The 21,556-nt window shown below is 39.2% G+C and overlaps 1 protein-coding gene across 4 annotated transcripts in view; it reads left to right on the top strand.

The window, feature by feature from the left end:
- LOC147339128 (ephrin type-A receptor 6-like) overlaps window positions 1-21,556 on the top strand; it is an 81,108-nt gene that overhangs the window by 48,318 nt on the left and 11,234 nt on the right. For all 4 annotated transcript variants that reach the window (XM_086289560.1, XM_086289577.1, XM_086289568.1 and 1 more), the window contains 5 exons: window positions 7,256-7,411; window positions 8,052-8,402; window positions 18,218-18,342; window positions 18,684-18,846; window positions 20,956-21,061. In XM_086289560.1, coding sequence (XP_086145686.1) covers window positions 7,256-7,411; window positions 8,052-8,402; window positions 18,218-18,342; window positions 18,684-18,846; window positions 20,956-21,061 — 901 coding nt within the window. The remainder of the gene's footprint in view (window positions 1-7,255; window positions 7,412-8,051; window positions 8,403-18,217; window positions 18,343-18,683; window positions 18,847-20,955; window positions 21,062-21,556) is intronic.

A 21,556-nucleotide genomic window follows, 5' to 3' on the forward strand; every position in this document is an offset into this window, starting at 1 on the left:
CCTAGTAACCAGTAGCTGTATCATATCCAAAATGGCTGACAACTTTTGTTGTGCATGATGTAATGTGAGAAACCTCAGTAGCCTAATATCACCCATGCTTACTCACCCAACAGTGCTGGGGGGGGGGGGGGGGGGGGGGGGGGGGCGCTATGTTGTGGAAATGACAGTCTTCACTAGTGGGGATAGTTACAAAGCTTTCTTCGTTATGAATTAGTGATGCATGTTTTTATTGAACATTTGAAGATAAAAAAAAAAACAGAAACTCTTGCAGAGGACATAAAGTCAGAGATAGAAACGACAAGGAGCAGGTGCATCTAGTACAGGTAGAGCTGCTGCAAAACCCCAGCGCAACAAATTCTGGATCCTTGGCTTTTAGTTAGCAGTTAGCGTTAGCAGCACATGCTGCGTCTGATGTGAAAGGACCTTTATGCTGCGCACTGTGACTCACAGTCATGGTCCCGGGTCAACCCTGACTTTGTGTTAAACTAATCCTAAAGTAATAATGGTATTTCTAACCACTGATATACCACAACTTTATCCTTTCAGCAGCTGCTGAAAGTTAGGGGACCTAGCTTCTATCGGATATTTATATAGAGATCCTCCAGCTTCAAACTGTATTACCCTTCAAGGACCTGCAGTTCAAAAAAGCGCCCCTCCGACAGCCAAACCCATGTGTTCTCTGATTGGATAGTTAAATTTGTGATTGACATGACATTGGCCAATCAGATGAAAGGAAGAAAAATGGGGTCAAATTCGTACTTGTAACTTGAAACTTGAGTTTAACATGTATTTTTTGGCTGAGTCCACACATAAATCTTTTTACAGACACACAAATTCTTTTTACACATACAAATCCTGATTTACAAGTACAAAATATTTATGACCACAATTTGAGCCCATAGTCTCCCTTCAGTGTAATTTTTGATTGTGCAGGATAGTCCCGTAGAGAGTGTAGCCAAATGTTCTTTTGGGCAAAGCTTTTTTCTCCTGTGGGTTCCCGCTCTTTGTTTTGGCCAGTTTTTTATTTTGGGGTTATTTTTTGTTGTTCTTCTTCTGTCTCTCTAGTTTTTACACTTCTTTGTACCTTCCCTCGTGTCCATTGCGATAGTTTCAACTATCCTCTGAAATGCTAACATTTCTGAGTCTTTCTGTTGATGTGTTATTATTATTCTTTATACTGACCTGATGATTGTTATTCTCTCTGATCTGAAGAGGCCAATCACAACGCTTGTGTGCTGCGTTGATCCAACATTATTACATTTCTCTGGAGGTGCACGTCAGGCTACCGTGTGGGGTTCAGAGGGGTTTGCTATTACTTTGTAGGTTACGACATAGATTTCCTGCTGAAGCATAAAGTGGCCAATAAATGTGAGAATGTACTGTTAAATGGGGGAAAAAGAAGCATATTATTCCTTTTAATAAAAATACATGACATGAAGGAAGATTACATGACAAAATCCCCCCAAAAAGTGGTAGCAAACAAATAGCATTACTTTATGTGTGTGTGTGTGTGTGTGTGTGTGTGTGTGTGTGTGTGTGTGTGTGTGTGTGTGTGTGTGTGTGTGTGTGTGTGTTTGGAATGTTTTTTCTGACTTTTGGACAGAAATATCAGTATGAGTATTGTAATTGCTTTTTGGTGGTGATCTTCCTAGCTTATACTAGAAAGCAGGGAGCAGCTGGAATTTCAAATGAATCAGTGTGTTTGTTGCCTTTGGCAGGACCTCTGCATGGAGAGAAGGTAATATCCAGATGAAGGTGCCTCAAAAATTGAAGCTGGGTGACAAATTACTCTTCTCATTAGGACCTAAGCAGCAATGTGATTTTGGCAAGGATTTCCGTCTGGATGTCAATCTTTCATCTCATCCTCTTTACATCCAAATTTATGCTCATTTCTTTCCACCTATTTATCCATAGAGTTTTTTCCCGCCTCTTCCTTTGTTACATAGTATTTTTGCTTAACTATGCATCACCTGTCATTCAAAGTTTAATGAAAAGCTTTCAACATTGCTACTTAAAGAAATATAGTAACATTTGATGACCTGGTTTCAAGAAAAAATCTATTAGAATGAAAACGACAATCAGTTTTGTTAATCAGGAGAGGATTTGGTTTAATGGTTATCATTTTTTTAAGTTTGCATCATTCACTGTTGGTCAAATTACAGTACGTGGCAAGATAGCTGCACAGCACTTTTCCTCTCTCAGTTCTTGGATTGATTCCAAAGTAAATCCTCAAAGTAGTAAAATATATTCAAAAGCAACATAATTATTGACTTTTCTGCAGCTTTCTTCATTGGAGAATTCAGTTATTGAGTTGCAAGGTATTTTTCTTGGAATTTGCTTGAAGTCATAGAGGGGAAAAATAGCAACAAAATAGCAGGACTCAGTAGCCCTGCAGTGTCATATATATATAATATGTATGCAGAATGGGGAGAAAGTAGCAGATCCTCACTCTCGGCAGCTCTATGCCTGTTAGAGGCAGGTTATATAGCAGCTTATGTAAGTAAAGTTCAAACTATGTGATCTTACTCAAATGCACCTTGGTAGTTGTGCTTACCATCTCACCTCATGTTTTTATGTCCACATACAGTAGTGACTGATCTTTTTGTTACCTGGCGATTCAAATGGGAAAATTATAAGTTGATTTAAAAACTGTCCTTCACAGATCAGATCACAATCAGATTTGTTTTAACCAAGGGTGTTACACATACAAGGACACTTCAGTTGATGGTGTTTCCACTATATACAGTCCTGTGAAAAACTAAATATGCCCTAATTGAATAGAACCAGCAATAACTTTAATAATGTTCTGTATGTCTCATTCTTTCACATCATTGTAGAGGAATTCTGGACCACTCTTCTTCACAATGTTGCTTCACTTCTTTGAGATTAGTGGACGTTTGTTTAGGCACAGCTTTCTTATATTTTGCAATATAGCTAAACATCTCCACTCCCAAAGGACATTGTACCAGAGGTCTTGCAGTTTGCAAACCTAAGCCATGTTCTTTGTAGATAGAAGATGCTTTGTCTTGGCAACTCTAACAAACAGGCCTCACTTGTTTAGTCTTAGTTTTTGTTATACTGTCATGAACTTTAACATGCTAACTGAGGCATTCAGAGTCTTAGATGTAGCTCTTCTTGGTAGTTTCTCTAAGAATTGCATGGTCTGACTTTGTGGCTAAATTCTCATCCACTCCTGGGAAGATTGTGGCATTGTGTTAATACACACCTGAATGCTCCAAGTCAGCAAACTTTCAAAGCTTTCTAGAGTTGCTCACACTCGCCGTTGATCAATTAATCGAGTTCATCTGATTACCAGCAACTGGGTGTTTAGAAAAGTCTAAACAATATATGTTATATATGGATTCATTATACACAGAGTAGGCTTACTGCCAACCACAAACAGATAAAATATAAGACAAACACATGCGTAAGGAAGTAGACTGGTGCAGCACAACGATTATGCATTATGTGTGAAATATAATGTTGTGTACATGTAGAACTGTTGTAGAACACAGTCATTGTAGATTCAGAGCAGAATGCAATAACTACCTAGACTACCTAATAATAAATACTTGGCATAGGTACAACTTAGTTGTTTATGAGGATAATGGCAGTGGGAAGGAAGCTGTTTCTGAGTCTGGTTGTTCTGGTGTAGGTGGATCTGTCACACCTGCCGGAGGGGAAGAGTTGAAAAAGTTGTGTCCAGAGTGTGAGGAATTTCTGATCATGTTTGCTGCCTGCTCACTGGTTCTTGAGGAGTTCTGGAGGCTGGACAAGGGGACGCCAGTTATTTTCTCTACATTCTTTAGAGTTTATAGTAGCGCTAGTAGTACTAGGTAGGTAGTCATACTAACCTGTTTTGTGTCTGAAGCAGACTGCGCACGACAGACTTGATGACCGCAGTGTAGAACTTGATCAGTAGCTCCTATGATAGGCCATCCTTCCTCAGCTGAAAGGACGTCAACTGTTGGGACTTTTTGAATAGAGTTGGTGTTGGGCTCCCACTTCCGGAGCTGAGAGATAATAGTGAACAGGAACTTGAAAGACTCCACACTTGGCACAGGGTTGTTTGAGCAGAAAATGTCAAGTTGTAGTGTGTCTGGGGTGTTTTGATAAACATTTATGTGATATACTCATAAAAGTGGCTATTTTCTATGCTAGTTCTACTATTTTACATGCCAGACTTGGCAGAGGTACCAACTCTGGCATGGTATCCCTGCCAGGCTTACACTGGCAGGGATACTATGATACAATTTCAGTTTTCTTTGGAAGAAGAAATGAATTTTATCCCACACTCACAAAAAAATACCACTCTGAAGATTAGTGTTTAGTTAGATCAGTTTCTCCGTTCGGTGAACAGGACGGGGGAGGTGTATTTAAAATAGTCCAAGTTATCTTCTCTTTACATTAATTTTCCAAGATTATGTGACAGACTGCAGTTTTTCCTGTCTTATCTAGTGTAATAATATCAGTGAGAAAGTTTCCATCACTAGGTTGACTAAAGTAGCAGCAATCCAGCTTGAGGGAGGAAGTTTCTTTCTCAGTCATGCAGTACTCTCTTGAGTATTGAAAAGCTGATGTATGTAGATCCTGGAGAAACTGCACGAACAGATTTGGTGTCACTGCAAAAATGACTTTCATGAAACATTATATCTTAGCATTACTATATACACACACAAAAATAATTGAATATAATTGATTTCAAACAGTAATAATCCTCCATCAGTCATCCTTTGTACAGTGCTGGGGACTGTGTCACAGCAGGACATCATTTATCACGCTTATGATAAAAAAAGGCTAGCGTCAATAGAGAATTTAAAGTGGTAGTGTATTTCAATGGAGGCATTAATGCATTAGGCAATATATGAAGATGATGTGATTACGGAAAAATAAAGTCAGTTAACTACTATGTATTTTTGCTTACTTACAGAAAATATATGAAGATATTAAAATGAAGCTGAAATTATATAAACCTTCTGGCTTGATTGAATTTCTCAGTGTATATATACAGTATTTCCTATTTCTTTAATTATTATTCCACCCACAAGTATATATATTCTCAAGAAAGAAAGAAAAAAAATCACTCAACTCAACTGCAATAAAATGGCAATAAAATCATCCACAAATTCCCAGAATATTAAATAACTGCACTATTAATGCTTTATTCTTCTGTGCCAAGATAAGTCAGGGGAAAAGGAGGCAATCTGCAGTGGTTTTTCCATCTTCTGATAAGCCTCGAGGGAAAAGAGCGACGAAGAAGACGAGAGATGGGAAAAGAAAAAAATACATTGGAATAAAGATGAAAAACAAGAATAGGTGAAAATTGTTGCAGAGCATAACAGTTGGGGGGGGGAGAGAAAAATTGAAAAGATAAGGAAAGGAGAGTTGTGTGGGTTGATGGAAAGAAAGAAATGGGCAAGTAACACTGGAGGTAAAGTGAAACAGTCTAAGGATGGAAAACTGCAAATACCCGGTCAGCAGAATGGACTGTGTAAGTGGATTGAGATTTCAGCAGGAAGCAGGTTGTGTTAACATTTTAATAATGAATTATTCGTATGTTAATCGCTCCTCTTTTACCTACTTGCAAGACTACAAAGTGACCTTAAACTGGGTTAAACCTGCTGATTAAAACAAATTGCTGCCAAAAATCGTTATTTAGCCTTTAGCTACTACTCCTTTTTTGTCAATTTGAAGGACTTAAGCAAAAAATATGGTCACTGGCCACTTTGTTAGGTACACCTGTTCAACTGAAAGTTAAGGAAAATATCATCTCAGGAAGTCAGCGCATTTAAGTATATAAACATGGTCATGACAGTGTGGAAGAATTATTATTTAAGTGACTTTGAGTGTGACATGATTGTTGGTGCCAGATGAGTTGGTCTGAACATTTCAAAAGCTACTAATCTACTGGGATTTTCCCAGTCTCTGGAGTTTTCATAGGGAATAGTTTAAAAAAGAGAAAATAGTGAGTAGTAGCTGATGAAAAAGCCTTGCTGATGTCAGAGGTCAGATAAAGGCAAGAGTAACTCAAATAACCTCTCAGTATAACTGAGGTGAGCAGAAAAGCATCTCTGACCACACGATACGTCAAATTTGAAGCAGATGGTCGGCAGCAGCAGAAGTCCACACTGGATGCCACTGCTGTTACCTAAGAACAGAAAACTGAGGCTACAATTCACACTGACAAAACCGGACAACGGTAGATTGAAAAAATGTTGCCTAGTCTGATGAGTCTCAGTTTGAGTTGTAACATTCAGATGGTGGAGTCAGAATTTAGTGTAAACAGCACAGTGAGTGCATGGTGTTCTTGCATTGTTTAGTTTTGAAATATTTCTCTGATATCCAGTCATCTAACAAACGTCTACCTACAGTAACTCTCATCTTCATTTGCCAGAAGTACTGTTCACCATCAGCCACTGTGTTGCATGAAAAACATTCAGAATAATATCTGGATTAATGTGCTAAGGTTAATCACGGATAGGACATGTGTCTGGATTTTTCTGTGTCTTCTCACAGTCTGAAGACATAATTACGACTCACCTTTAGCCCATTTTCCGCTGGGATAAGCTCCAGCCTCTTGTAACATTGTGATTAAGATAATAGATGAATGGACTGTATCAGCATGTGTTTTACTTTGTGTGCTAATGTGTTTTTAAACAACATATTGTCGTATACAGTGCTTAACAAATTTATTAGACCACTGCCCAATGTAAGGTTTGTCACGGCTGCCCTAAATTAACAGTACTGGCAATTACCAAATATATCTAGATTTATAAAAATGTATTAAACATTGTTATTATTATTATTATTATTGTTGTTGTTGTTGTTGTTATTTACTTGAAGTACTGATTCAGTTGAATCATGACATGAATTCAGTTTATTTGCCTGATAAATAATAACATATTTATTTGGTTAGTTTAGTCTTTGACAGATTTCTAGAACGCTTGCGTTTTCTTGTTTTTATGACAGGTGGCCTAATAAACCTTGTAAGCTCACCATGTGGGTTGTGTGATTTTGTGATTCTCTATTCTGTAAAAAAGAAATGGCTTTACAGGTGTGTGCCATTTCTTAGAAGGGCCACTTTACAGGACGTGGCTTAGTGAGCTAATAAGAAGGTGACAGATAGTACCTCGGGAAATAAGGTCAGACCACAGGTGAGGAGCGAAGCAGCTGGAGTTTCGATTAAGAGTATGTGCGCTGATGGAAATGCAGTTGCATAAGGAGCACTCACCCTTTGCATCTCTTTTTTCTCCAGCTTGCAAGCCTGGCTCCTTCAAGGCGTATGCTGGAAACACTAAATGCTCCAAGTGTCCTCTACACAGCTCTAGCCATGACCAGGCGGCCACCATCTGTCACTGTGATAAAGGCTTCTACAGGGCTCTCAAAGACCCCACTACTATGGCTTGTACAAGTTAGTAGAAAGCTACAAAACCTTTCGTCTCTTTCCTGCTTGCAGAAATCCAATTTTGTGACTGCTGTGCCAACATTCACCCCATTGTTTCTGGTTTTATTTATTTTTTTAGTTTCGTTTTGCTGTTTAAGTTTTAACAGTGTGATTGAGTCACATTTAAATTTCTGCTCACCAAGTTTGGACATTTCTGAGCGGTGTATCGATGAAACTGACAAGTATCATGCTGGAATGAAACACTCTTACACTCTGAGAGCTATCCTCTCACACGCCTACATGCAGATATTTGAAGATACACTCAAACAGCTCAGATTTTTTTTTATTGTACAGGTGTGAAAACTGAAAAAAAAACCCTGAAATTTTAGCCGGGAAATTGACACAAGTTGCTGGAATGAAGCCGGAAATGTTGAAAGCCAACCACCCACACACTTGCTGTACCTACACACTGAACACACATGCTAAGGAATAAAAATATGCTCAGCGTGCAAACTTGTCAGATTATGGTGATCATGTGCCAGCCATTGCTTCATATTCAAGGTCGCATAAGTGTCCTGGAGAATATCCATCTCAAAAAGTGGCAAGTGCAGTCGCCAAAAAAAAAAAAAAAATGTCTGTCTCTAAATACTTTTCTTCTCTCTTTCAGGGCCTCCATCAGCTCCCAGGAACCTGGTCTCACTCATCAATGACACAGCTCTCTTCTTGCAGTGGATGCCTCCCAGTGATACAGGAGGCAGAAAGGACATCACTTACAACATACTGTGCCAGCGCTGTGGTGGGAGTGACAGCAGCGGTGCTGTGACACAGTGTGAGCCGTGCGAGCCTGACCTGCACTTTATCCCACGGCCACTCGGCATTACTGGCACCTCTGTAGCAATACTGGACTTTGCAATGCTCGCTAGCTACACCTTCCACGTTGAGGCTGTGAACGGGGTCTCTGGGCTGGGTATGACTGCACGCTCGCTGGCAAATGTGACCGTCACGACACACCAAGCTGGTAAGTCCTGTTCACTCAGGCGGTCTTTCGTTTTGTTTTCCAGTTCTGGTTGTTTTGCTTTTTTAAAATGGTGGTGGTAATAATAGCAGGCAGATGTAACCCTACCTGCAAATAGGATCTGTATTAATACAGTTTATTTAACGAGAAAGCATATTGATGAATTTATTAATAATTTCATAAGAGATTAAACAGAATTGATGATGGATTATAATCATCTTATCTTAAAGACCTCATACTACCGTATCACTCCAATAGAGCCCTTCACTCCCAGACTGCAGGCTTACTCGTGATTCTTCTGTGTATTTAAAAGTAGAATGGGAGGCAGAGCTTTCAGCTTTCATGCCCTTCTCAGGGGTAAAAGGCAGAGTACGCTTTGGACTGGCCACCAGTCTGTCACAGGGCTAACACAGAGAGACGGACACCCATTCACACTCAGATTCACAACTATTGTCAATTTAGAATCACCAGTTAACCTAACAATGTCTCTGTACAGTGAGAGAAAGCTGGGGTACCGGAAAAAAACCCACACAGGCACAGGAAGAAGTTTTAAACCAGGCCTCAGGATGACCAGTGTATTCAAACCCAGGACCTTCTTGCTGTGAAGCAGCAGAGCTAACCCCTGCTGCTCACTGTAATTTTCTCATTTTTTGAGTTATATATAAATAAATGTCAATCCCCATTACATTTACATAATTGTAATTATTCTTGACCAATAATACACTGTGGTTAGACAGGAACTAATTCATACTTCATGAATATTGTTTTTTGCATTGCAGTTTAGGTTATTCATTACAGTAATGAGGAAGGGGATTTACTTTCCTCTTTCCTGGGGACCCTGAGACCTCTTAAGTCTCCATCTCTCCCTCCAGCTTAATGCGTCAATAAATGGAACGCACTCCTGACCTTTGAATTGCTGACAGAGTCAGTGTGACCTGAACCTATTCCTAATTAGTGAAACCCAGCAGACCCGGGGTCAACTAGATCTACAAGTTCACAAAGGAACATCGTCTCAGGCTTGAATTAGTAAAAAATAAGAGACCTGAAATTCAGCTTTAACCTTAAACTTCAAGGTCGGGAATAGTAGTGAAATAATTGATGGAGAAGGTTGAGATGAAGGAAGGGAAGCAGGTGGATTAATAAATTATGCTGGGATGTATGTGCACGTTTCCTCCCCTTTCAGCATGCGTATGAAGTTTGTATTGAGATTAAATCCTGATGAGAACTAGAGTCGTACTCAGTGATCTCAGTTATCAGCAGCTCAAACGAGACAGTGAGGAGCTGTGAGTGTCTGTGCTAAATCATAGTTGTCATTGTTGTAATACTGCTTTGACATTTATTTAAGTAAACCGAGAAGAGTGAATGATGAAGATATTTGAAGCTTGGGAAATGTAAACAACATATAACTGGATGTAAGAATCTTTTGAAGGCTGATCCCTTTCCCGTGGTCGCTCACATTGACACTCCGGCACAATATTTGCCCGAATGTTGATTAAATGTATTTAATGTTTACCCAAATGTTGATTAAATATGTATCTAATGAACTCAAGTAAACGCTAAAGCCCTCTAAATATTTCACAACTCATTATTCATGAACTGCTTGATCAAAATACTGATGACTTTGCACCAAAACTATCAAACTGATGAGCTTAAATAAATGATAAGTTATGAAAATGGAAGAGTGTGACTCCTTAAACTAAAGCGATGCAATCAAGAGTTGATGACACCGTTGCTTCTGAGAAAGAAGAAATGCTCTTGGTTGCACAGCGGTGGTGCAAAGAGAAGCTTTTATTTCATAAACTCTTGTCTGCAAAGAACAGACTGCAAAAACCAACAGAAGGCCCGTCGTGTTTAGTCTCTCATTACTCTTTGAACTGATAATTAGTGACAGCTGGTTTGACCGGTCGCAGCCTCTGCTGGGTTAAACATCACCATCACTGCTGGCCGAACCATGTCCTTAACGTTCTGAACTCTGATCTTTTTTTAATGACAAAGAGTCCGAACAGACGTAATCACTGGTGTGGGCATGTAACTTTTCAGATTCACACGCTGTAATTTTTACTCTAGTGAAATGCTTGCAGTGTAGTGCAGCTCAGGGTCACCTGAGCTGCACTACACTTATTCATATTTGGCTGTGAAAAATAACCTAGAACTGCAATGGTTGGAAATCTGAAAGACAAAGCGTAAAAGTCACCAACGCTCTGCTGACTCAATAACTGCAGAGCTCCAAACCTCCTCTGGTGCTGGGCGCTTCATGGGTTTCCATGGCCAAGCAGGTCCTGTATGTGTGATACGTAGGCAGCCTGATGTATGAATGGAAGTAGAATTCAGCAATTGTGTAAAATAGTATATTTAAACATTCATAGATAACAGACTACTTGAATATGCTGAAAGGTTATTATGAATTTTTTTGGCCTATGGCCCCCAAATCACTCTTTAACCATTTAAATGATTCATGAATTGTCAAAATCTTGACCAATAATGTTCTTTTAATTGATAAATTGGCTAATCTTTATATTATATAATAGTGATCATGCGCATCATGATTTCAATTTAATAAAACAGAAAGTAAAGTAGTAATTTAATTAATTCTCCTCATTTTTCATTTTTTAAAAGTAGGCTTAGGAAAAAATCTAAACCTGTTAAAAAATTATGCATCATTATTTTTAACATCTCAAGTCCAATTATCACCAAAGTCAGGAGGATTCATTTCCTGGGAAATGCCTGTACCAAATTCCACATTTTACAGTAGTCTGTTCAATACTTGTTGAGCCTGTTCAGTCTGGACCAAAGTGGTGAGCCGGCCAATCAACCAGCTCATTAGGGTGACTCTTCAAACTGTGATCCAGATTAAAATTTTAAAACCTGTGCCCATGTGTAGAATTCGCTGGCTTGCTGTGTCAAAAGCAGTGAGACGCAGTGAGAATGAAGCAGCATTAATGATGAAGTGACAACAAGGAGTCCAGACAGTTATAAGATTATATTTATGCTCCTGCTCATTAAGAAAATACTTCGCAGTCATTCCTCATAATTCTCTTTAGTATACAGGGAGAAATAATGTGTCGAGGTTTTTATTTTTACAAACTGAAATGTGTGCTGATGGGCTGTCATCATACCATGCAAACCAGATGTCAGGTGTGTATGTGTCATGCCTGGCACCCATCTCTCTGGCAAAGGCAGCAAGCCCAGTGGGAGGAAGTTGGAATGCAAAAATAATCTCCATAGCAGAAGAGAAGCAGCCTGTGGGGATGTTCCCATTAGGATGTTTAGAGTGGATTAACTTGTCAAACTGCCTTTCCTCAGTAGACATACTGTACACACACACACACACACGCACACAGAGAGAGAGCCAGAAACACACACACAAACAAGCAGGCAAGCAAATTCATACAAATAAGACATTTGCACGCATGTATCACCCACACTTTTACATGGTGTGCTGGTCATTTCCTCAGCTCGTTCCTGTTATTTCATCTGCATTTTGTTATATTACTCCTCTGAAAAGAAACCAGAAATACTCACTTTTCTTTGATTGTTGATTGATACAACACATACACTGTAGCTCTGTTACGGAGATTACAGCAGCTTCTTTGTTGTGGTTTGGATAAATAAAAGTGATCCTGTTCTGCATATTTTACATGACAAATGGGTAAAGTTTTAAAAATAAGAAATATATTCACTAAAAGATTGAATTATTGAATCTGTGCAATGACACGTTTGCTTGAGTCAGCAGCTGATTCTCAGCATCACATGGAGTTTTTTATGCAAATTTAAATGAACATGTGACATTTAATATAAGCCACTTTAGTAGGGTCCCCTTAATAATAGTGTGTTGGAAGTGCTTTTGCCTTCAGAAGTGCCTTAATTCTTCATGGTTTATATTCAATAAGGTGCTGGAAGGTGATCCTCTGGGATTTTTGGTCTATTTTTAGCTTGAGATTTGTCAGCTGTGTATTCATGATGAGGACACGGTCAGCAACATTACACGGTACACCAAGAAAATATCCCCCACACCATTACACCACCAGCAGCCTAAGCTTCTGATACAAGGCAGGATGTATTTATGTTTTGTCAAAGTTTATACCAAATCCTTACTGTACCATCTAATTGTCACAGCAGAAATGGATACACCAGGCCAGGCAACAGTTTTCCTTTCTTCTAATTTTTGGTGAGCCGGTGTGAATTGAAGCCTCGGTTTCATGTTCGTAATTGACAGGAGTGGCATGCTGCATGGTCTTCTGCTGCTGTAGCCCATCTGCCTCAAGATTCAGCGTCTTTTCCATTCAGACATGACCATATGCTTATAACAACTGGTTATTTGGTTTCTGTTGCATGTTACTGTTACTGTTTCCTATCAGTTCAAAGCAGTCCGATGAGTCTCATCTGACCTCTGGCATCAGCAAGTCATTTTGGTCCAGACAACTGCTGCTCACTGGATGTTTTCTCTTTAAATGGTTCTTCTCTGTAAACACTTGTGTGGGAAAATCCCATCACATCAGCAGTTTCTGAAACACTCATGCAGCCCATCAGGCACCAACAACCATGCCAAAGATAAAAGATACTTTACCGCCTTTCTTCATTCTGATGCTCAGTTTGAACTTCAAAAGGTCGTCATGACCATGTCTTCACACCTAAATGTGCTGAGTTGCTGCCATGTTGGTTACTTTGTAACTAACAAAGGGGCTGTCGGTGTATGCATGAGTTAGCTATGCATTAAGGAAAAATATTCCAGGAAGCTCTTTTTTGATGATGTTTAAAAAAGAAAAATTGAAAATCATGTTAAACTCTTCAAACCGCCGCATAGGTTTAAAATAAATTCAACTAAGGTGGGATGTTCATGGAATGAAAAATGCTGTCTGCTTAAGCTTTTTTTTTTTTTTGGGGGGGGGGGGGAGCGAGACTGTGGATGGACAGTCTCATTACCAGTTAAGACAGATGCTGCAAGGTGATTCGAATAATTGATTGTGATATTATGGCAATTATGGAATAATAGACAATTAAAAGCAGAATGAAAAAATTAACTGGATTATGTAGTGAGAGGAAAGTAGCAATATATTTTCTGTTACCCTTCCATCATTGGTAAATTGTTTATTAATGACTCATTATGCTGCTAATATGTTAAAGCTATTAATCAGAATTAGTAATCGTTTCTCTTCTCAGTTCCTAGGGTGCTTATTTAACCTTGAAAAGTTAAATGCCTGGTTAAGGTGCCACTTTATCTTTAAATAGAATAGTTTTCATTGACTCAGATGAGATATTGTGGAGATATTTGGTTAATTAATTGTCACACTGTTGTTCTGAGGGGTATTTTTTCAATGTCATGGTGTCTCAGTTGCTCATCTCAATGACTATTTTTGCATTCTCTGCTCCATAGTTGGTTTCACTGCACAGGTCAAAGTCATCAGCTGTTGTCCTCTCACCTCTAAAGGCAGCAATGCGTTGCAGAGCGAGCACGATGATCTCTGTATTTATGTAGCGTGAACTGCACTCTGCTCTGAGCTTGCTGTAGTTGATGCTCAGCAGAGGATTTCTCACTGAAGATGCCTCCCACAAAGTTCACTGCAGTATTCTGCGAGGAGGCACACAGAAAGTCACTGCATATTTGTGTAAGGTGTTCGGTGCACAGATTAAAAATGTCCACCTACAATATTTGTGGACAGCCACAAATATAGACCCACTCTGGGTTAATAGTAAACCGTACTTAAAAAAAGAAAGCCGAGCAGAGGCGGAACATGTTATCTGTTAAGCCTGTCAAAATTTAGACTGCAGAATCACAGCACAGAAGAATCACTTGTATTGAATTATATATCAAATTGAATCAAACCGTTATCAGAATGTGAGATTGAATGATGCACTGAACCTTTGCTGAAATAATTGAAATCAAATAACTTCTGGTTTAAATTATGAAGTCACCTAAGATTTTTGCACATTGTTGTTTAGTTCATTCCAGACTGAATGACTTGTCTTCATCATAGTAGTTTTTAAATCCCGAAGATTACTTATTAATAAGAAATCACTAACAGCTTTCAGTGGTGGTTAAAACAATTCTATCTGACTATAGCTGACAAATTTTCCAAAGGGCATAATGTCAATAAAAATGCTATAAATTCATTCAAAATTTGATTTCAGTGGAGCTTTTCACCAAGAATGAGACTGTTTCACCAAATTTTACGGCACCTATATCAGAGGTGTTAAAACGCTAATATCAATCAATAGTTTAATTTACCTTTTTTTTAAGGAGCGTGGAAAGAATGTTGAAGACATGAAAAATGAATTTTTCATAGGATTTTATGCAGCCCTGTGAAAAACTAATCACACCCCATCATTCAGTACCTTGTAGATCCACCTTTAGCACCAATAACTAAAAGTAATCATTTTCTGTGTGACTCTATCAGTCTTTCACATCAATGTGGAGGAGGGTAGGTCCACTTTTCACTTCAACATTTATGCACAGCTCTCTTGGGTTTCCACCGCAGCACTTCAGTCAGGTTAACGTTTGACTGGGCCATTGCACCGCCTTGATTCACTATTCAGTTCTCTTCTATTTCAGTCATTCTGTTGTAGTTTTGCTGCTGTGCTTGGGATCATTGTCCTGTTACATCACCCAGTTTGGGCTAAACTTTAGCTGTCAGACAGATTCACATTTGACTCTAGAGTACTTGGGCATACAAAGGAGTTCATGGTCAAATGACCTCAAGGTGCCCAGGTTCTGTTGCTGCAAAACAAGCCCAAATCATCACTTCTCCACCCCCGTGCTTGACAATTGGCATCAGTAGTTTGTGCTGATATGTCGTGATTGGCTCAAATGCACCAGTGTGCATTACTGCCAAACATCCCCACTTTGGTCTCATCTGTTAAAAGGATATTTTTCCAGAAGTCTTGTGGTTTAATCAGATGCAACTTTGCAAACCTTGCAGCCCTTCCAAACAGAGCAAGCTGATTCTTTTGTGGGATTCTTTTTTATTGTAGTCTCATGAAATTTAGCCATTAACATGCTAACAAAGGCCTGTAGAGTCTAAGATGTATCTCTTCGGTTTCTTTGCGGTTTCTCTGAGCATTGCACAGTCTGAACTTGGCATGAATTTGCTTGGACATTCCCTCCTGGGATTGTGTTAACACAATGAAATGCTTCAAACCAGAGAAACTGCTAAAACGTCTGCTGCTATAGAGGTGCTCACATTAGCTACTTACCCTGTGAATTCTTATGAAAGCAGTAAGGGTGCTCTTAGTTTTGCACAGGACTGCACAGAGTCCTGTGCAAAGCTTTGCAAAGCTTCGAATTACTGTACATTAGAAGTCCTGTCTGTTCCATGCTCTTTTCTCTGGCAGTCGATTTTTGATTTTACGCCATACCGCAGATGTCTTACTGTTGATCCGCCTGAAACAAGAAACAGACAAAAAAACAAAGATTTAGCTCTGTTACTGCCTTCATCATAATGATTTCTTTTTGTAAGGCAAAAACAACAGGTCACACAAAGTTCTCACATGCTGAATCCATGCATGTTGTGTCCTGATTCAGAAGATTCTCTCTCTCTTACTTCGCTGTTTCTCCTTTTTCCTCCAGTGGATTCTCTTCAGTTTTCATCCTCCTTTGCTCTGGGAATAAGACTGACTTCTATTTATATGCTCAGATGCTGGGGAGATGCAACCCCATGGGATTTCTTTACAGCTTTTCCTGCTCACTTGCTCTCTCTCTCCCTCTCCCTCTTCTTCCCCCATGTCCTTTCTTTATTTCTTTGAGCATTTGAAGTTGAGGGTTAACCTATTTTTGCATGTTGCCAATAAACCAACTAGAGCTTATAGAGTAAGCTCAATCGTCAATTATCGTTTGCCTTGTGACTTGTGATTAAACTGTAATGACCATAATTGTTCTCTTTGAGTCACTCATCCATAGCAGAAGGTGTCTGAGCAGCAGACTGATTTGTGCCGAACCTAAAATAACTTCTTCCATAAGTGCGCAGAAGGTTTCTAGAGATTTAGAGAAAAAAAAAAAATTTAAAAATCGAGCTCAAGTTCTCTCACACAGTAAAGGCATAAATTTATACAGTACAGTATGCTGCAAACAGAAATCCCTTCTAGTAACACGATGCTCACAAAGTTTTATCCCCTAAGTGGGTTATGCATATAGTAAAGATCTGCTCAATTACACTAAAGCCAACTGAAAAACATCTTTCTCAATTGCAACCTCGACATTTACGCAGACAACTCTCGTTTAAATGCATTTTTACAGTCACACATTTACCTGATTAAAATGTCACAGAAAAGATTCCACAAGCTGGCAGGTGATTTTTTTGTGTGGACCCCCATTTCTTTAGTTTTATGATAGTTTTAGCTTTATGGCGTCTTTATAACAAGATTATATTATAACAACATTATATTTAAAAAATTTCTGACATGGATATATTTTGGAGTATCTGTATCACAGAAGAATACAGTCATCTGAAGTTACAGTCTCACACAGAAATACATTTTTAAACCACTTTGAGTCTGAAGATGTGTGCATGTTGCATATTTGTCACCCAGAGTGTGCATTTTTGCAGGAGTCAGCATCAAACACCATGTTTCATGTGTGCACCATTTTTCTTTTTGCAAAAATAAATACAAGTGGTTGAGCCGCTGGACTGTGAAGCGTTGTGTCTGGGCTGAGCTCCTGCTAGAACGTTTTGGCTTCTTAACAAGATGTAAGAGTTGCCTCTGCACCCCAATGCATCCGACTCGCTATAGGGACATGTCACCTTTTTGTGAAGTGCCGCATCCAGTCTGTGGACTTCGGTATAGAATAGGTTATCTGCTTCTCTGAGCATGAGGACAATTTATGACATCAATCTGCTCCTGAATTTGTATTCCAACAATGATCTCTCAAACAGCACGCACAGCAACAGGGGGGACTGGATCTGTTAGTTTGCCAAATCATATTGTGTTGAAGCAGAGGCTTTATGAATAATTGATGGTAAATATTTGACTCTCTGCTAGGTGATTTTATGATGTCCTCAGCAGCCTTGTGTAAAATATTCCCCCAAAACTCAGCAATAATGACAAACATGATAAACAGTTGGTGTAGGTCTAGTGGTTTCTGTGACAAAAATGTCTCTCTGAGACTGAACATTACACAGTAGCTGGACAATAAAATGTTTCAAAATCAATGTTTTTTCCCTGTCTTACTTTTATCTTGGGTATTCCTGTGATGCCGAATGCATTTCTCTGCCCTACTTGTGATATTTCACAACAGCTATTTTACCTGAGATTGTCTACTACAAACTACATAAGTTCAGCTTCAGATGTTTATTTAGCTTTTCATTTGCAATTGCAGCCGTATAACTGGTTCTTTGATGCTTACATCTTTTCTCTGATGACTGAAGACACTTGTGAAATCCCTTTTGCAGTACCGACTCTAAATTCAGTGAATATACTTCAGAGTTCACCACAGAGGCTAGAGCAGGAAATGGCCTGGATCACTTGTTTCCTCAGTCTACTGGGCTTCTTGGCCAGGCGACTCTCGGTCCCCCAGATGTGCTAGAAACATATTGTTTATTGTGTTTTTTTGCTTGCTTATGCTTCCCAAAGTGTTAATGTGTTTACAGGTTCACCCTTTTGATAAAGACACTTTTCAATAAGCCAACCAATTGGAAGAAAGTCAGTCAAATAAGTCAAGTATTTTTTGTTGATTGTAGAAACACGGTGATGGATACAGACACTTCTTATCAAGAAATGCCAGTCATGTAAAAATACATCATTTTCAAGCTTTGAAGCGCTGTTGTTCTCACAGCTTTCTTATCACAGCTGACTCAAAACCCTGCACTCTTTCACTTTACCCTCAGGTCCTGCTCTGGTGGGTGTAGTCAGGAAGGACTGGGCCTCTCAAAACAGCATCGCCCTCTCCTGGTCAGAAGTGGAAAAGCCACCCTCAGACATAGTGGATTATGAAGTGAAATATTATGAGAAGGTAAACCCTTTTTGTCATATTGAATGACGTTCTTCTTCTTCTCTCAGACTATGTTTATGTACAATGTGTAATTCTCTTTGTGGCAAAAGCGTTTTTTATTGCCGTTGCTCTAGAATGCACCACAGTGAATAATTGAGAAAGCCAAACATAAGTGTAGAGCATCCATAATGTGTCATTATCCCTGCTTTGTTCACCATCTGCTCTGATAGTTAATAGGACAGAAATGATGTCTTCTGTTAAGACATTGCTGTGATAATGGGTTTATGCAAAAACACGTTTATCTCTTGTGCCATAATGTGGCTTTGTTTATCATGTTTGGCAATCTGTTTCTGCTTTTCTAGGAGCAAGAGCAGCTGAGCTACTCATCAACACGGACCAAAGCCCCCAGTGTTGTGGTGACAGGCCTCAGACCCTCGACTGTTTATGTTTTCCATGTGCGCGCTCGCACTGCTGCTGGCTACACAGCATACAGCCCCAACTTTGAGTTTACAACAGCAGCTGAGGGTATGATTGCAAGGGATGGGGCACTTGGGAGTTGTGGTTTGTATGTGCTAGGGAGGAACGGCACTGATAATCAGGCAGATTTGTTGTTCCAGATGGATTTGGAGTATGTTTTAAAACAATGCACAAGAGAGAAAGGGAGTTGGAAAGCCACAGATGTTGAGCCATCACTGTCGATTACCAACTCTATATAATCCTTGGAGACGTTTTATGATCATTCTTTGCTACGAGTCACTGAAACTCATCAGGGCTTATTGAGGCGTGAGCCATTTATTTAAGTGCTTATAAGCTTCCATAAGTTCCCAGTTCTGATGGTCTGCTTAAGCATGTATGGCACCCTTTAGATGATGAATGTGTACATATTCACTTGAATATTCTCACATTTCACTATAAGAGTGAATTTGATATAAGTCTGTTGACATTATATAGTGCAACTCATAAGTCGCACAGTTCACGTATACTTTAATTTTACAATAACTGTTGGAGAAATGTAAGAAAAGTTATCCACAAGTAAATGTTTAATATATGTGAAATGAAACATTTACATGTCAGTAAAGGAAATGTCCCTGTCTCCTGCTACTTCTTATTATTAACCAAATATATATCACCAAGCTGATACTGACAATGGATGCAAGACGAACACCGGAAAAAAAAAGGATGTTATTTTGCAGTGCAAGAGAAATTTTGTTTAAAGGCAGATGTGATTAAACAGTTTTTTGTTTCCTGTGCAGTCCTGTGAAAAAATAAGTACTCGTCATGATTCAGTAGCTTGTAGAACCACCTATAGCACCAGTAACTTGAACTAATTGTTTTCTGTGTGATTTTATCAGTCTCTCATATTGTGCACACTCTTCTTTGCAATGTTGTTTTAGTTCATTGAGGTTTGCAAGCATTCATTTTTGCACAGCTCTGTTAAGGCCCCAGATTTGCTGATGTGCTTGAGATCATTGCCCTGTTGCAAGAATGTGATGTTATACAGAGGAATTTGTTTGATGACTGCTAGACGGCCAGGTTATGTGGCTTTGCAACTAGCGCAAATCTTCACCCCTCCACCACCATGCCATGGTCTGTTGGATTGTCTTCAAACATGATGCTGTGCATTATGGCCAAACATCTCCACCCTGGTCTTGTCTGTCAAAAGGACTTTGTTCCAGAAGCCTTGTAGTATGTTTGGATGCAGCTTTGCAAACCTATTAGGGAGAAGAAACTTTTTCTTGTCATCCCTTTCAAACATGATACACTTGTTCAGTCTTTTTCTGATTGTAATGTCCTAAACTTTAACATCTAACATGACAACTGAGACCTGTAGCATCTGAGATGTAGTCCTTAGGATTTCACAATTCCTTTGACATTGCGCACTCTGACCTTGGGCTGACTGTCTGGGATGTTCACTCTTTGGAAGATTGTGACATTATGTTAACTCACCTGAATGCTCCAAACCTGCAAAATGCCTAAACTTCTCCTTTTATGGAGGTGACTACTCCTCCTGGTGACCCCTAGTTAAAGTGCATTTTCTTAGCAGCATCTGACAGCTGCTTACCCTCTTAAATCCTACGAAAGAGTGTACTTAGTTTTTTCACAGGACCGCACTGAGTCCTGGAAAGTGCATTTAAGACATTCATGGAGAAATAAATATCAATGACTGTCACTCACATGCAATTGATAAAAAAATAATAATAATAATTTCAATGTACAGCTGAATTTTCCATCTAATATGATGAATTCCTTGCAATCCAGCCGCATCATGCACATCTCACTCTTTTAGATTAAGATTATAATAACCTAGTCAGAACAAATCAAATGTCAAAACAGAAGCCAATCAATTCAAATTGCAACAATAACTTTAAATAGGCTTTTCATTTCAGGAGAGACAACTAATCTTTTACAGAGGAAACTTACAAAATGCCTGGATCGTTTCTTTTCATTGGGTATAAACATGGATACTGTTTTAAATTAGTAACAGAGAAACCACAGTCGGTCTTTTCAGTACATTTTGTGTCGCAAAGCAGTTTGTCCTTCCTCTGGTATCAAGTCTGGGAGGGAGAGTTCTTAATATTCAGATGAATGATCTTTCCGCCGTTTTCACCGTCATTTTGTTCTCACTTTCCTCAGATCCTGATATTGCTGATCAGGGTCAAGTTCTGGTGGTTGTCACAGCATCTGTAGGAGGTTTTTCCCTTTTGGTCATCCTTACCCTCTTCCTTTTAATCACTGGACGGTAAGACATCCCCTGTTTTTTTGTGTGCACACGCACACAGAAACACACACACACACACACCTTTTTCTCTCATAATCTCCAGAGTGAGGCCACAACCAGAAGTCTGTTAATGGACTCCTTTTTTGCCACCAAGCAGACACCCTTATTTTACAAATGGCTGAACCAATTTTCTGCCTAATTACTCAGCATGTAATGCATGTACCAGCAGTTTTCTTCATTCCATTAACCTCCCCAGGTTGGCTCACAAAGTTGTCTTCAGTCTGCCTCTGGTTCACAGCGTTTTTACCATTAGTGGCACTTATTAATAAACAATGAAAAATGGCCAGAAAGTGTGGATACTCTGTCTGGATTCTGACTTAATTGTGATACAAACCGAATGATAATCTTTGATTACACAATTTGCAAACATTACATTAAGCTGAACATATCTAAACTCCAGTCTACAAAAAAGCTGAAAAAAGGATGACATCACTATCTATGTTAAAATGACTCTGT

The sequence above is a fragment of the Aulonocara sp. 'chitande type north' Nkhata Bay genome, linkage group LG1 (assembly GCF_057382095.1).
Source record: "Aulonocara sp. 'chitande type north' Nkhata Bay isolate Kocher_YH1m ecotype deep benthic linkage group LG1, A_spYH_male_GT1.1, whole genome shotgun sequence".
Lineage (NCBI taxonomy): Eukaryota > Metazoa > Chordata > Actinopteri > Cichliformes > Cichlidae > Aulonocara > Aulonocara sp. 'chitande type north' Nkhata Bay.